The sequence below is a fragment of the Poecilia reticulata genome, linkage group LG23 (genome assembly GCF_000633615.1).
Source record: "Poecilia reticulata strain Guanapo linkage group LG23, Guppy_female_1.0+MT, whole genome shotgun sequence".
Classification (NCBI taxonomy): domain Eukaryota; kingdom Metazoa; phylum Chordata; class Actinopteri; order Cyprinodontiformes; family Poeciliidae; genus Poecilia; species Poecilia reticulata.
This window is the reverse complement of record NC_024353.1, coordinates 13,391,966-13,405,302: the sequence shown is the minus strand read 5'-3', so window position 1 is coordinate 13,405,302 and position 13,337 is coordinate 13,391,966. Positions and strand designations below refer to the sequence as shown.

Genomic DNA, 13,337 nt, shown 5'->3' with positions numbered 1-13,337 from the left:
GCACTTTTTCACAAAAATCGGCCTGATTATGATTGGTGACCGATCGATCGGCACACCTCTAGTTTAAAGGCAGCTCGGAAAAACAGATTACCACATGTTAACGAATTAAACAGTTTTAACTGCTGATAAAAGTGACAGAGGACACAGATATGGGAAGTGTCGAAGCCCATTCCGTATGAAATTGACAGAGGAATAACAGAGACTTGGCCATTCTAAGGTAAAAACCCAGTGTATACAGCGTTCATGCTTTTTTGCTTTTCTTTTTCATTCAAATGGCTTCCCCCCTGCAATGGCACGGCGCCACAGTTTGGGAACCTCTGATGTATGCTATTCTGACAGCGTATGGTAATCTGATAGAACAACGGCTCTCAGTGACACTCCAGTCCTATCTAATAAGTAAAGACCCGTGCAAAAGAATCGTACTGCTCCTGAATGTCGCATCACTACATTGCAGACGTTTGGACACAGCGTTGTCTCATATGTGCGACAAGTCAGTCAACCTCTACACAATAATTTAGCGCAGTGAGTGACAACTTTTTTTCACCACAATGCTTATGTGTCTCTATACGGCTAGCTTTGCTAACATCAAAGCTAGCAAAGAAAGGTAAGAAAGGAGCGTACCTTTCTTTGAGATACTTTTCTAAGTGACAAAAAAGTTAGACGTAGTCCCCACTGTCTGTGAAAGTGAAGCGCTGCCGAGTTAGCGGTGGCCATCGGATTTCTGATGATTTATGCATCGCTATTCTATTTCTGACCATTAGACAGATCTTCTGCCGCTGAGAGAAAACCACTGCGCATGTCTTGGAGCGCCGCGTGCGAGTGAAAAGTGAGGAGGGGCAGGGGAGGGATGGGAGTAACATAAACACGTAATTGACAAGTCACGTAATTGCTAGGATTTTAATCCAAGCAATTGATCCACCAGGATTCTATCCTCCATAGAACATGTCCATTTTAAAGGATTTCCAGATCTTTTGGGATTTTGAACATGTAGCTTGTTTTGAACATCTTAACAAACTGATGTACTGTTTTAAATGTAAATCCTTTATTTTAAACATTAATTTTAAACAAATGCCTACATCAACAGGGCAATCAGACAAAGTGCCTGTTTTTACAACTGTACCAACTTTCATGCTTTTCAAGGTAACAATAATTGTACATTTTTACTAAACCTGGTTAATTTAGTAATACGCTATGCAGGCATCTTATTAGACTGGGATCACAAACTCGATAATCACTGTAATATTTAGATGAAAGTATTTAAAGTATTTAAATTTAAAGTTCCACAAAAAGGTTGTGGAACTTTAAATTTTAAAAATACTTGATCACAGAGGGAAATTAAATTATGTTGTAGCTCATTAATTCAAATTCTTCAAAGAGTTATTGTAGATGGTGATGACTGTTGGCAGGAAAGATCTCTGGCGCAGTATGTATTTCAGCGAATATGAAAAAGCCTCTGACTGAAGACACTCTGTTTTCTCAGACAGTAGAGATGAAGAGGATGCTCACGGTTGTCCATAACTGTCTTGATTTTATGAAGAATCCTTCTTTGAACCATTGTCTCCAGAGGTTCCACAGTCGTCCCACAGCCTTCTTTATCAGGCCACAGCTCAATCCAAACTATATGAGTGACTTTGAGTAGGACAGAGATGAGCTTTATGCAATTCAAGCTTGTTGCAGCTGATGACTGCAACAAGCAGTCATCAGCTGATTGTTGCAAAAAAAAATGTCACAAAAGTAAACTACGAGTTAGACCAATGATCCTCAAATCCAGGGTTTGAGGGGTGGTGTCCTGCAACTTTTAGGTGTGCCTCTGCTTCAACACACCTGAGTCAAGTAATGAGTTTGTTACCATAGAGAACCCGACTGCACTGAGGAAGTGATTCAACTATTGGAGTCAGTGTGTTGGACCAGGGACACATCTACAAGTTTCAGGATGCCGGGCCTCAAGGTCTGGAGTTTAGGAGCCCAGTGCTAGATGAGGAGTTAAAATAAAAGTTACAGAACCAGCGCCCATATCAGAAACTTAACATATTAAAAACAGGATGTCATTCTCCAGACTCAGCAGATATAGGTAGTGTCTGAGAATCAATTGAGCTTCAGAAGTAATGAATTTTTAAGTGATTTTATTTCAGAAGAGAGACTGACTAGAAGGTGATGACATGTGACCCTACACAACATGCAACGTTCCAAACCAGAATGTCTGGAGCTGAAAGCCATCACCAAGTCCTGGTGAATGTCCTGCAGGTCTGGAAGCTATGGTGTGAAAATAGTCTCAAAATATCTGTGCGCCTGTAAAAAGATTTGTGCGTATGTAAAATGATTTGTGCGTGTGTAATATTGGATTTGTAAACCATAAAAATAAAATAAACCTTCTCCTAAGCCTATAAATCAGGGGTCCCCAAACTTTTTGTTGTGAGGGCCACATAACTTTTCCCGTCTCTGGTGGGGGCCTGAGTCAGTTTGTAACAGAAAAAGTGTGATGATTGTAGGAGTGCCTAATTGTAAAAATTTATTGTTTTCCGGAAAGCACAATCAAATTCTTCACAGAACAAGTCAGGAAATAAATAATAACACTATTAATGAAATAAATAATAACCAAATAACCCTGTCTGGGTTCTTCACAGAAAAAATCCAGGAAGGATTATAGTCCATATTTTCCGAACTCTGAGGTGCGGTTTACAGTATGGTGCGCTCATTGTCTGGAAAATACAGTAATTGGTCTTAAAATATTTTTTGGAAAACAAATTATCTGCAAATAATGTCATCTTTGAGTGTCTCTGCTGTAGTAGTGACTAACGGCGTAATCATGTAATTTTTTTAACACTAGATGGCAGTAGGTACAGAGCATTTTACATTAAAACAAGATAATTAGTGCATCACACACAACAGTGTTGTGGCACTGTTCAGGTGTATTTTTGAAGTGGACATGTTAATAATAGGCCTGTCACGATAACAAATTTTGCTGAGCGAATAATTGTCTAAAAAAATTATTGCGATAAACGATATTGTTTCGTCACTAATTTAATAGAAATGACTAATAATGCATGCGATTTCCTGCCATAGATGCACTTTATTTTCAAAAGARCACATAACACTGGAACTGATAAACTAAATAAACAAAACCAAAAATAAAATGGATTCTCAGTGAGAAATAAATACTGCGTTCAACCAAAAGAGTGCAGATTATGAAGTCTGTATACTATATTGGCCTTCAGTAATCACTAGATTTAAATAGAGAAAATAGGCACATGAGAATACCTATTGCAATAATTCACACTGTACGATTTTTTGCCCCTATTTTCCCCTTATGACAATCTTAGAACGTCGGCCGTTCTAAGATTGTCGCTGGTTATTTCGTAATCGATCATCCTGTAGTGCAGTGTTTTTCAACCTTTTTTCAGCCAAGGTACATTGTTTTAATTGAAAAAATCACGAGGCACCACCAACCAAAAATGGAAACAGATACTCTGTAGCTATATTACATATATAGTCATTCTTATCAAAGTGTCTTGAATAGGAATCAAACACAAAAATTTATTTTTATCATATTTTACATTTCTTATTTCAAATTGCACTTAACATATTCACTTCAAAAATACACCTGAACAGCCACAACACTGTAGTGTTAAATTTAAAGAAGTTGTAGAAAACTTCAAAGTGTTTTACAAACTAATCCACAAGCATCTTATAGCCGGAATACAGAAAATAATTCTTATTCTGAATGAAGCAATAATATTTGGGAAACATTTCACTTCATATTCACTGTTACAATATRAAGAGTTGCATGTACAAAATGTCAATATCTGTATATTTTACCCACCTGGTGTGAAACCTGTGCATGTTTGGATGAAAACAGCTGATTTCCTGGCAGAAATGGAAGAAAGACAAAGCTCTTCCTCAACAACTCTCAGTCTCTCTCCGTTTTTAGTTTTTTATAGTAGCCAGGCTTCAGAAGCTCACTTCACACAGACATGTTGTGGGAAATGGACTCATGTTCTTTCCAACTACTGCTGAGCTTCACTGTCTTTTCCATCACTGTCGTCAGTCTTGCTAGATTCAATGCTCTCACTGCTACCTGTAACATTCATGCATCACTAATTCTCTTGTTTTAATGTAAAATGCTCHRTACCTACTGCCATCTAGTGGTRAGAAAATTACATGATTACGCCGCTGCTACTACTACAGCAGACACTCGAAGATGGCATTATTTGCAGATAATTCATTTAAAAAAAAAAAATCTTTTAAAACAAATTATTGTATTTTTTGGACTATAGAGCGCACCATACTAGCGCCTTCAATAAATTTTTTTTAAAAAAGCAGAGGGCGGCATCCTAATAAATCTGCTGGATACATTAAGGACGCAGCACTCCGTCTCCAAAGCCGAACCATGGTTTCGTTCACACCGAGCTTAATTGCAGCGGCTCCATTTCCCTCCTGTAGTGCCAGATCGACAGCCCTCAACTTAAAAGCTGCATGATATGAGTTTGAAAACATTTCTCCRTCGTGCCTGCTGCTAGCATGTGGTTGTTCTAAATGAAAATTAGCACGTTCTTCTTTGATTTACAATTTTGACTTCTAATGATTCACTTCCTGCTAAAGAGCCCCCTGGTGGTTGAAGAAAAATACACAGAAAAGCCACAGCAGGCTACAATCCGCATGGTTCAAAGTTTAGGAAAAAAGTAGCAGCTTATAGTCCAGAAAATACGGTACCGTAGTGAAATTGAATAATTTCCACGGCACACCTGACGATCACTCACTAGTGTGCACTAGTGTGCCGCGGAACAGTGGTTGAAAAACACTGCTGTAGTGTATTGTGTGTTGCGGTAGATCGTCGTGGCCGCTACGATCTAAATCAGGGGTTTTCCCCGACTGGGAGCTTTACGCAGCCTGAATGTGACAGGTAGCCAATCAGAAAACACGGATTCTCCTTCGTGCTTTCTGAGGGGAAATTACGGAGGAAATTCCCAACAGCTGACACGTTGACACCCAAAATCCAGCGGACATTGGAGATGATATGTGGAAACAACATTAATGTTTATTCATCATTTCGTGCAAAGAATATAGAAATGGCAAGGGGAGGAGTTAGAGTTAAATTGCTACCACAGTTGATAAAGACGGTAACTCCATAAGTTTTCAGCTGTTCTTCGTTAACGTGACATAAATAGGTTATAATGATTTTTATTCAGTCAGGACTTTACGCTGACTCTAGCCACACGCATCACAGGTAGATTATAGTATAGCATTGATTAATGCCTGATTTTAAAATTAGTTAACTGGACGTGTAGCCATTATTTTGTGCCCATTGTTGGACATTGCACGGCACGATCGAACCCGATCGAACCGTTATACCTAGGATTTCTGTCGGCTAATGTATGGTCTCAGGTTTTGAAAAAGGGGCTGACAACTCGTGTAGTGTGTGCTGGACATTACACTAAGTAAATTAAAGCCGCAAGCGGCGTTGGAGGCCCTCGCAGCCAACCGCCGCTCCGGCCTATTTGCCACTGCGGGAGTTCCTGCACCACCACTCTCTTGCCACCGCTGACGCTTTGGCGCAGTTCCCCCAGTATTGATGTTTTATGGCGAATGTCCAGATTTGAGACTTGGCCATGCCCTCCACACGCCCTCTTGGTGCTTTAAAGCAAGTGAGAGCAATTTGTTATCAGTCATCGCACACAAGATCATGTTGATTAGGTCAAGAGAGCCAGAATTGGATCTTTCCCAGTTAAAAAAGGTCACTGTTTGCACTGAGGGGGCGGGGGTTAGGTGAGGTCAGACTATGACGACATAGGATCATCAGGCATCCAACCAGCATCCCTCATACCAAGTTTGGTGCCAATTGACCTATGTGAAAGTTGTTCCTGTTGGTTTTCTTCGGCGAGTGCGCCAACTTTGGCGCCCCAGAACACCCCCTCAACATGTACGAAAACTCACCATTTTGATAACTTTTAATGCCACATCCCTTAACTGCATCCTGACGGAAAATGAAGCCGATTGGTCAAAATCCCTAGGAGGAGTTTGTTAAAGTTTGACGCGAGTAAAATGGAAAAATGGCCAAAATATGACCTTTGACCCAAAATGGCCACCTCCCTGAGCATTTTAAGGGTACCTCCAAGAGACATTTTCTTGATTTGGGGAGATCTACCTACATACCAAATTTCAGATCTCTATGACCTACGGTTTCCCCCAACTCACTTTAGGGAGCGCTGTAGAGCCGTTTGGCCACGCCCACTTAAAATTTCACCAGAATCCGAAAATTTTTGTCGGGGGACAATTTTGGGTGAAGTTTGGTGAGTTTTTGAATATGTTAAAGGCCCCAAACAGCCCCGTGAAGTGAGGGAAAAATAATAAAAGCAACAACAAGAATTAAAGCTCCGCAGAGCCTCAAGCCACCCTCGCAGCCAAACGCCGCTCCGGCCTATTGCCACCGCGGGGGATCCAGCACCGCCACCCGCCTGCCACCGTGTACCCTGTCGCACAGTTTAGGGGCCAGTTCGCACCGATGAGTTCGGCATGGTTCCCTGGCAACACACCACAAATTTGGTGCAGATCGGTCGATGGAGAGAGGAGGTATAGCTGATGGAATGACCTAGGGGGCGCAGTGAAGTCAAATTGCAATTCAATCATGTTGGGCTCTTTAGCAATGAACAAAGGTCAAACGTATTCTGTTTTTGCCAATCGGAAGATGCATGTGTGATTCAGAGACAATTGTATGCATATGGCGAAGGACAGCCAGTTGGCCACGCCCCCATGGGTCAGAGTTCGTCATCAGAGTTCATCATCAGGCCATATTATGTCAGGTGGCAGAAGATTAATTCCATATGTATTACTCAGTAAAAGTAAGACATACAGTAGTAAAAACAGGTGACTTCCTGTCGGAAGTGGGCAGGGCTAAGGTGACGTCATCATCTGACCATGAGAATGTAATGAGGGTTGGTCAGTAGTGAGACATAGGAAGTCTGAAAGCTGTGACCTTGTAAAGTTGTGTCACTTTGATGTTTTATGGCGAATAGTCAAAGTTTGGCACTTAGCCACGCTCACATACTTTGACATACAAAAATTCCTGTGATAACTTTTGACCTTTAATGTCTCAACTCTCTGCTGACTGAGTTTGAAGTCTGTATCTCAAACGCTGTAGGAGGAGTTCAATCAGATGCGACGTCTCTGAAAAACAGGAAATGGCGGCTTTGATCCAAAATGGCCAACACCCTGTTGGGTTTGGACCATGGCTCCAAGAGACTTTTTTGTAGGTCCTGACAAGATACACATGTGTACCAAGTTACATAATTCTAAGTTAAAGCATGGCTTGGGGATGATCAATTAAAATATTTTAGGGGGCGCTATACAGAGATTAGGCCACACCCACAAAATATTGTTATGGATTCCTGTCGAGGGGCGCACAAGGATCGATCCTAGTGAGTTTGTAAACAGCCAAAATGGGATCAAAATCGGAACTTCAATCCAAAATGGCCGACTTCCTTTCATACTTACACTATGACATTAATTGTAAATTCTGAGTGTCTTGGGGAGCTCTACAACTGTACCAAATTTCAAGTCTCTACGATAAAGTAAGTGAATAGGAAAGGGTCTTTTGAAAGTTGCTAGGTGGCGCCCTTGAGCCATTTCTTGTGCGATTTTTGCGACGACCTTAAAATACGTAAATTTTCACCGGGCTCTATGCGCCCGCCAAATTTGGTGAGCTTTTGAATATGATAAAGCCTCCTAAAAGCCAATTTACTTTACGGAAGCATAATAATAATTTACAGCACAATTACAATAGGTCTTCGTAGCGCTTAGCTGCTCGGGCCTAATACGAAATCCTGTGATTACAATAGGCCTTCGCAGCGCTTAGCTGCTCGGGCCTAATTAGGAAGGGAGGGTCAGTAGAGAGGACCGGTGTTATGCCCAGAAACGCATGCCTGCCCAAAATTGCATCCCCTGTCGCGGGAGTGCGCATCGCTCTAAGCTCTCGCATATTGACGAGAAAACGGACTGAAATATGACCGAAGACAAAATTTTAAAGATATTTGTAACATTATCACGTTTCCTAGCCATGTAATCCTTTAAACGGTGGGTTTTCTTTAGCAAAATTCCTTGAAATAAATACGGGTTTTACACCTTTATTGATGTCGAACTTTGTTCAGTCCGTGTCTGTTGTAAACGTTCTCCGCAAATGGTTTGAAATTCTTTGATTTGTCTTTTGATACCATAATAGCTTAAAAGCATTACAAAACAGAGGCCCATTATGTAGAACATTTCATATCATGCTTAACTTTCTAGTCTGTTAATGTAGTAGGGAATGCATTTTAATTCATGAACCTGAAAATATTTGCATCTGTCTTGTTGATATGAAACTTATAGCATTAGCTCAGAAAACAAGTGCCATTACGTAGAAAAGGTAAAATCCTTTCAGCTCTTTATTTCCCAAAATTAGCACAGGGATGCATGTTTTGGCAATATGGATCTCGAGCCTGCCAAAATATGCATGCCCCCTCTATTCTTCTCAAATATTATCCTATTGATATAAAACTTATACCAGCAGTTCATGTAACTATTCGGGTTATGTAGAAAAGTTATTTCACTCTTAACTCTTTATTTCTAAAATTAGCACAGAGATGCGTTTTTGGGCAATATGGATTTCCAGCCTGCCACAATATGCATGCCCTCTCTATTTTTCTAAAATATTATCCTACTGATTTAAAACTTATACCAGCATTTCATGGAACTACTCTGATTATGTAGAAAAAGTTATTTCACTCTTAACTCTTTATTTCTCAAAGTTAGCACAGGGATGCGTTTTTTGGCAATATGGATTTTGAGCCTGCCACAATATGCATCTATTCTCCTCAAATATTATTATAGTGATTTAAAACCTGTAACAGCAATTCTTGGAACTACTCTGATTAAGTAGAAAAAGTTATTTCTCTCTTAGCTCTATTTCTCCAAGATAGCACAGGGATGCATTTTTGGGCAATATGCATTTTGAGCCTGCCAAAACATGCATCCCCTCTCTATTTTTCTCAAATATTATCCTACTGATTTAAAATGTATACCAGCAGTTCTTGGAACTATTCTGGTAATGTAGAAAAAGTAGGTTTAATTTATCGTGCAATTAAATAATTTATCGTTTATCGCGACAGACCTATCTGTATCCACCACACACAGTGACACCAGTCAGCAGCTAAGGGAGAAAGGCTATCGTACACCATTGCACAACGCATTGTGCAACACAAATAATTATCTGACCGCAATACATGGCACCAAATAGTAAAACAGCATTTAACAAAGCTTCACGGCAGATCATTTGCCTTGGGGAATTCTAATAATTGAGGTACTCGAATCATTTGATGAATTGTTACAGTCCTAATTCACTGACTTTTCTGTGGATTGAATCTTCACATAATTTGTGAAAAAAAATTTACCTAAATTCTTTTGTACATCTAAGGCCTAGTCCACACTGGGAAAATTAACACATTTTCATGTGTTTCACCAAAAACAATTGTAGAAACTCAGACCAATGGAAGATTTAAGGAAACCCCACTTTGGTCTTAAAGTATTTGTGCAAATGGGAAAATGCCGATTTAGGGTCCCACACGTTAAATAACGCAATATAACCACATACTTGCTTTGACATGATTTCCAGCTGACATCGTCTTGTGTTTCATGAACTTCATATTCTAATACGCTACTTAAAAGTAATTCAACCTATATGTCCACACAAATTAACTTCCTGGCGGACGGACTGAGATATTAAGTTTTATGAAGACCTAGCTATGTGTGTAGAAGGTATTCCAGACATATTCCAAAGAAAATGTGACTTAGAAAGCTGAAATACCAAGAAACAATATTATTTGATATGCTATTGGCTAGGGTTTAATAAAGCAGCCAATTCAGAAGCACCATTCATGTCCCTTGGCACTGACTGGCTGTACCCTGAAGTGTGGAAATGATCAAGACTGTAGATGTTAGCTTCTGTAATTGTGCCAAGACAGTTTCCATTGTGCGTAATGCATTAAAGTAATGAAATGTATTAATGCTTTTCAAAATATATTTGCTGTTTGAACTATTAAATAGGCACTTATCAGGGGGTTTCAGCTATTAGTGGGCAGTAGTAATCACTAACCCCTACCTGAGGTCCCCTCACCTCTAGTTTGAAACCATAATATGGTGAGGGACAGCTGGAGAGTTCTCATTTTTAAATAAGGAGCTGATTTTATAGCTGTGAGAATTTTGAGTTCCAATGATTTTACTGCTTAAGATTTTTTTTTGTTCATGCAGGACCAGTGATTTTGGAATGGACTGAGCTTCAGAGCACTCAAGACAACTTTAGAAAGTTTCTCAAAAGAAACTAGGACAGAGCTGGGACAGGGAAATCTAGGATAATGAAATAGAATTCTATACTTCATAGATTTTATTATGAAATAGGTTGCATCCATGGTGTACTTCCATGTATCATGGTATTTGTAGTGGAAGTGATGAGCGCAGGCCTGGTTAACAGTGCATTTCTGTCAGCTGGGATAGGAAGGCTAGAGTTGGGGAAAACAATCGTTTTTGGAACGCAGAAGATGCTGCCAACCACAAATACCAGAAGCACGACTTCAGCTCCATCTCCATCATCATTATGAACAACATCCTCATCCCCATCATCGGTCTTCCAGGGTGCAAAGCCAGAGTTCATCTGTATTAAATCAAACTTTACTCGCACAATGTATAAAGCGCACTAATTGCGTATATACGTTTCAACAACGGTGGTAGGTGCTCGTTTTCTTGGCACCAGACTGGAGAGCTGCAGTGAGTCTGGGAAAGCAAGCAAGCAGCGATTGGAAGAAAGCAGGCCCCAAATAAACATAGGCTCCTTCAAATAAAACCTCCTCTCCTGCTGCATCTTCCTGCTCAAAAAAGCCTGAAATGGACCGTCGAAGTTGGGTTCATGGTCCCGCAACCAGCGTTGCATCCCCTTCCGCCGTCTCCCACACCCTCCCCCGGTGTGCGTTCCAGCCGGTGTTTCCTGGACGCTTCCATCCAATTAGCTCCGTTCGGAGCAAGCTAAGTCTCGCTGCCCTCGCCGCCGATGCAGCGCTTACCTCTTCCTCCTGCGGACCTCCGGGAATCCCCGAGGAGCACGAAGAGTCCAAACCTGGGCCCAGCTCCTCCAAGCCGCTCTCCCTTCCCGGCTCCCGCTCCGTGGCGTCTCCGTTGAAGACGGGCGGTGGAGACTCGGCGCTGCTCAACGCCGCCATTTTAAACTGCGAGAAGCTGAGTGGAAAATAATAGAGGAAAAGGCAGGCTGGTGCTGAGGACAGGAGGGGGAGACAGAGACGCAGGACGAGACGACGGGGTTCTCTCCGGTCTACCTGACCATCGAAGTCAGTTGAACTGATCTCATACGGTTCATTTCATGACAACTTATTCAAATGATATGATACATTCAAAATAAAGTAATTGAAAAAGTTGAATTAATGGCGACAGGTCAAATGATTAAAAATCATTAAGTCTTTTCAAACTTTTCAGGTTCAACAGACTATGGATGTCCAATATAATTCTAAAAGATCACATCACCTCCACTGTTAATACAGCGTATCAGCATCAGACAAATTAAGAATTAAGGAATATAGCAGGGATAACTTTTACAGATAAAGCACAGATGTTTTCTTGTTCTTTTCAAACTTGACTCCAGACTATCATTTTATTGGATGTCCATAAAATCATAACTCCTTTCATTTGATGTGAAAAAAGAAGGTTGCATGTCAACTAATTTGGAGCCAAATTCACCAGGTTCATTCTTCAAAAAACATAAAGTTGCTAATGCAAAACACAAATTTTAACTTATTTATTGCCTGTTTTAGGAATATGCATTCATTCATTTTATGGGATTCATGATTTCTTTTTTCATTGAGCGATTTTATAAATTATTCCTGTAGTTGAGCTGAAAAGTAAACTGGGGAAGTTGCAAAAATGTCAATATTTTTGATACAATATGAAATTCAAGTGAACTTGCAGCAAGTTAATGGTAACTAGCATCATGAATATTACAAAAGTTGTGCAATAGAATATGGTCATTGGAAAAGGTTTACCAAGTGTGCATGCATATTCTTGCATAAAAACAACTACTTAAGAGAACTTAAACTGGGAAAATAACAGTAGAATGAAAACACTTATTGCATTTATTTTGAGCAGTGACGCATTGAAGTCTTAAAACTGCTCGGATGAAAGATCTGCAATGATACTCATTGTGCCAAGGATGCAGCAGTCTGTTACTGAAGAAGCTCTCGAGTTTCTTTTAGGATTTCTCTTTTTCTAATATTCAAAAATGTTTTTTTTCCTAGTGATTATTCTATTTTTAACCAAATAAAACATCTGAATGAACATCCTCTAGAAGTGTTTTATTCCAAATTTGGTGTCAGGAGTCAATATTCGACATCCCAAATCACCCATTTATATTTGCTGAATGTTCATGGACGAACACTATTAAATTTATAAAATGTGTTATATTTTCAACAAATTCTAAATATTGATTATTGGAGATACTTTTTGCTCGGTAAAGCCTTATTTCAGGGACTTAATGTCTGAACTCATTGGTGCAGATCTCTTACTTTTTAAATAATGATTTCATTACACATTTCTGGCAATTTTTTTTCTTTACGTGGCATGTCAGGTGTTTGTTTTGTTGTTGTCGTTTGTTTTTAGCTACACTCTAGTCACCCATAATCGTTTTAGTTGTAAGGTAAGGTATCCATCCATCCATTTTCTTTACACCCTTGTCCCTAGTGGGGTCAGGAGGGTTGCTGGTGCCCATCTCCAGCTAACGTTCCGGGCGAGAGGCGGGTAAGGGAAGGTAAGGTAATTTTATTTATATAGCACATTTTCAGTAACAAGGAAAATCAAAGTGCTTCAAATTAATTAAAAGGAAATACAAACAAAATAATGAACTATAGGAAAGACAAAAACAAGAACAAGAGCTAAATCCTTTTCTGGGTTAAAAGTAATATAAACTAAGCAGTGATGTTCCTGTTAAGTATTTCTGGATTCTAAGTTCGTAGTTATTCTAATTCTGATTTCATTTCTGGGCTGTATAATACTGATCTAAATAGTGCAATTTATAATATTACTAAAACTAAAATAATCCTTTTCTGGGTTGAATATGGAGTACTCCACCGTTTCTAACAAAAACAAAAAAGAGCAAAGGACACATTAGGGAAAATGGCAACATTCAGACAAAACAATGGGTAAAACAGAGACTGGTTTTCAGCTATAGCTTTAGTATTTAACTTCCACATCAGATTTGGCTGAAGGTTTTTGAGGGATCAAGCCAGACAATAATTATCTTGGGGTAAAAGAAT

General features: G+C 39.7%; 1 protein-coding gene across 1 annotated transcript in view; it reads right to left on the bottom strand.

Annotated features, from left to right (window-relative positions):
• The window catches only part of braf (B-Raf proto-oncogene, serine/threonine kinase), a 55,845-nt gene extending 44,500 nt beyond the window's left edge, over positions 1-11,345 (bottom strand). The window contains exon 1 of the mRNA XM_008401202.2: positions 11,082-11,345. Coding sequence (XP_008399424.1) covers positions 11,082-11,237 — 156 coding nt within the window. The 5' untranslated portion in view covers positions 11,238-11,345. The remainder of the gene's footprint in view (positions 1-11,081) is intronic.
• Positions 11,346-13,337: the final 1,992 nt, after the last annotated feature.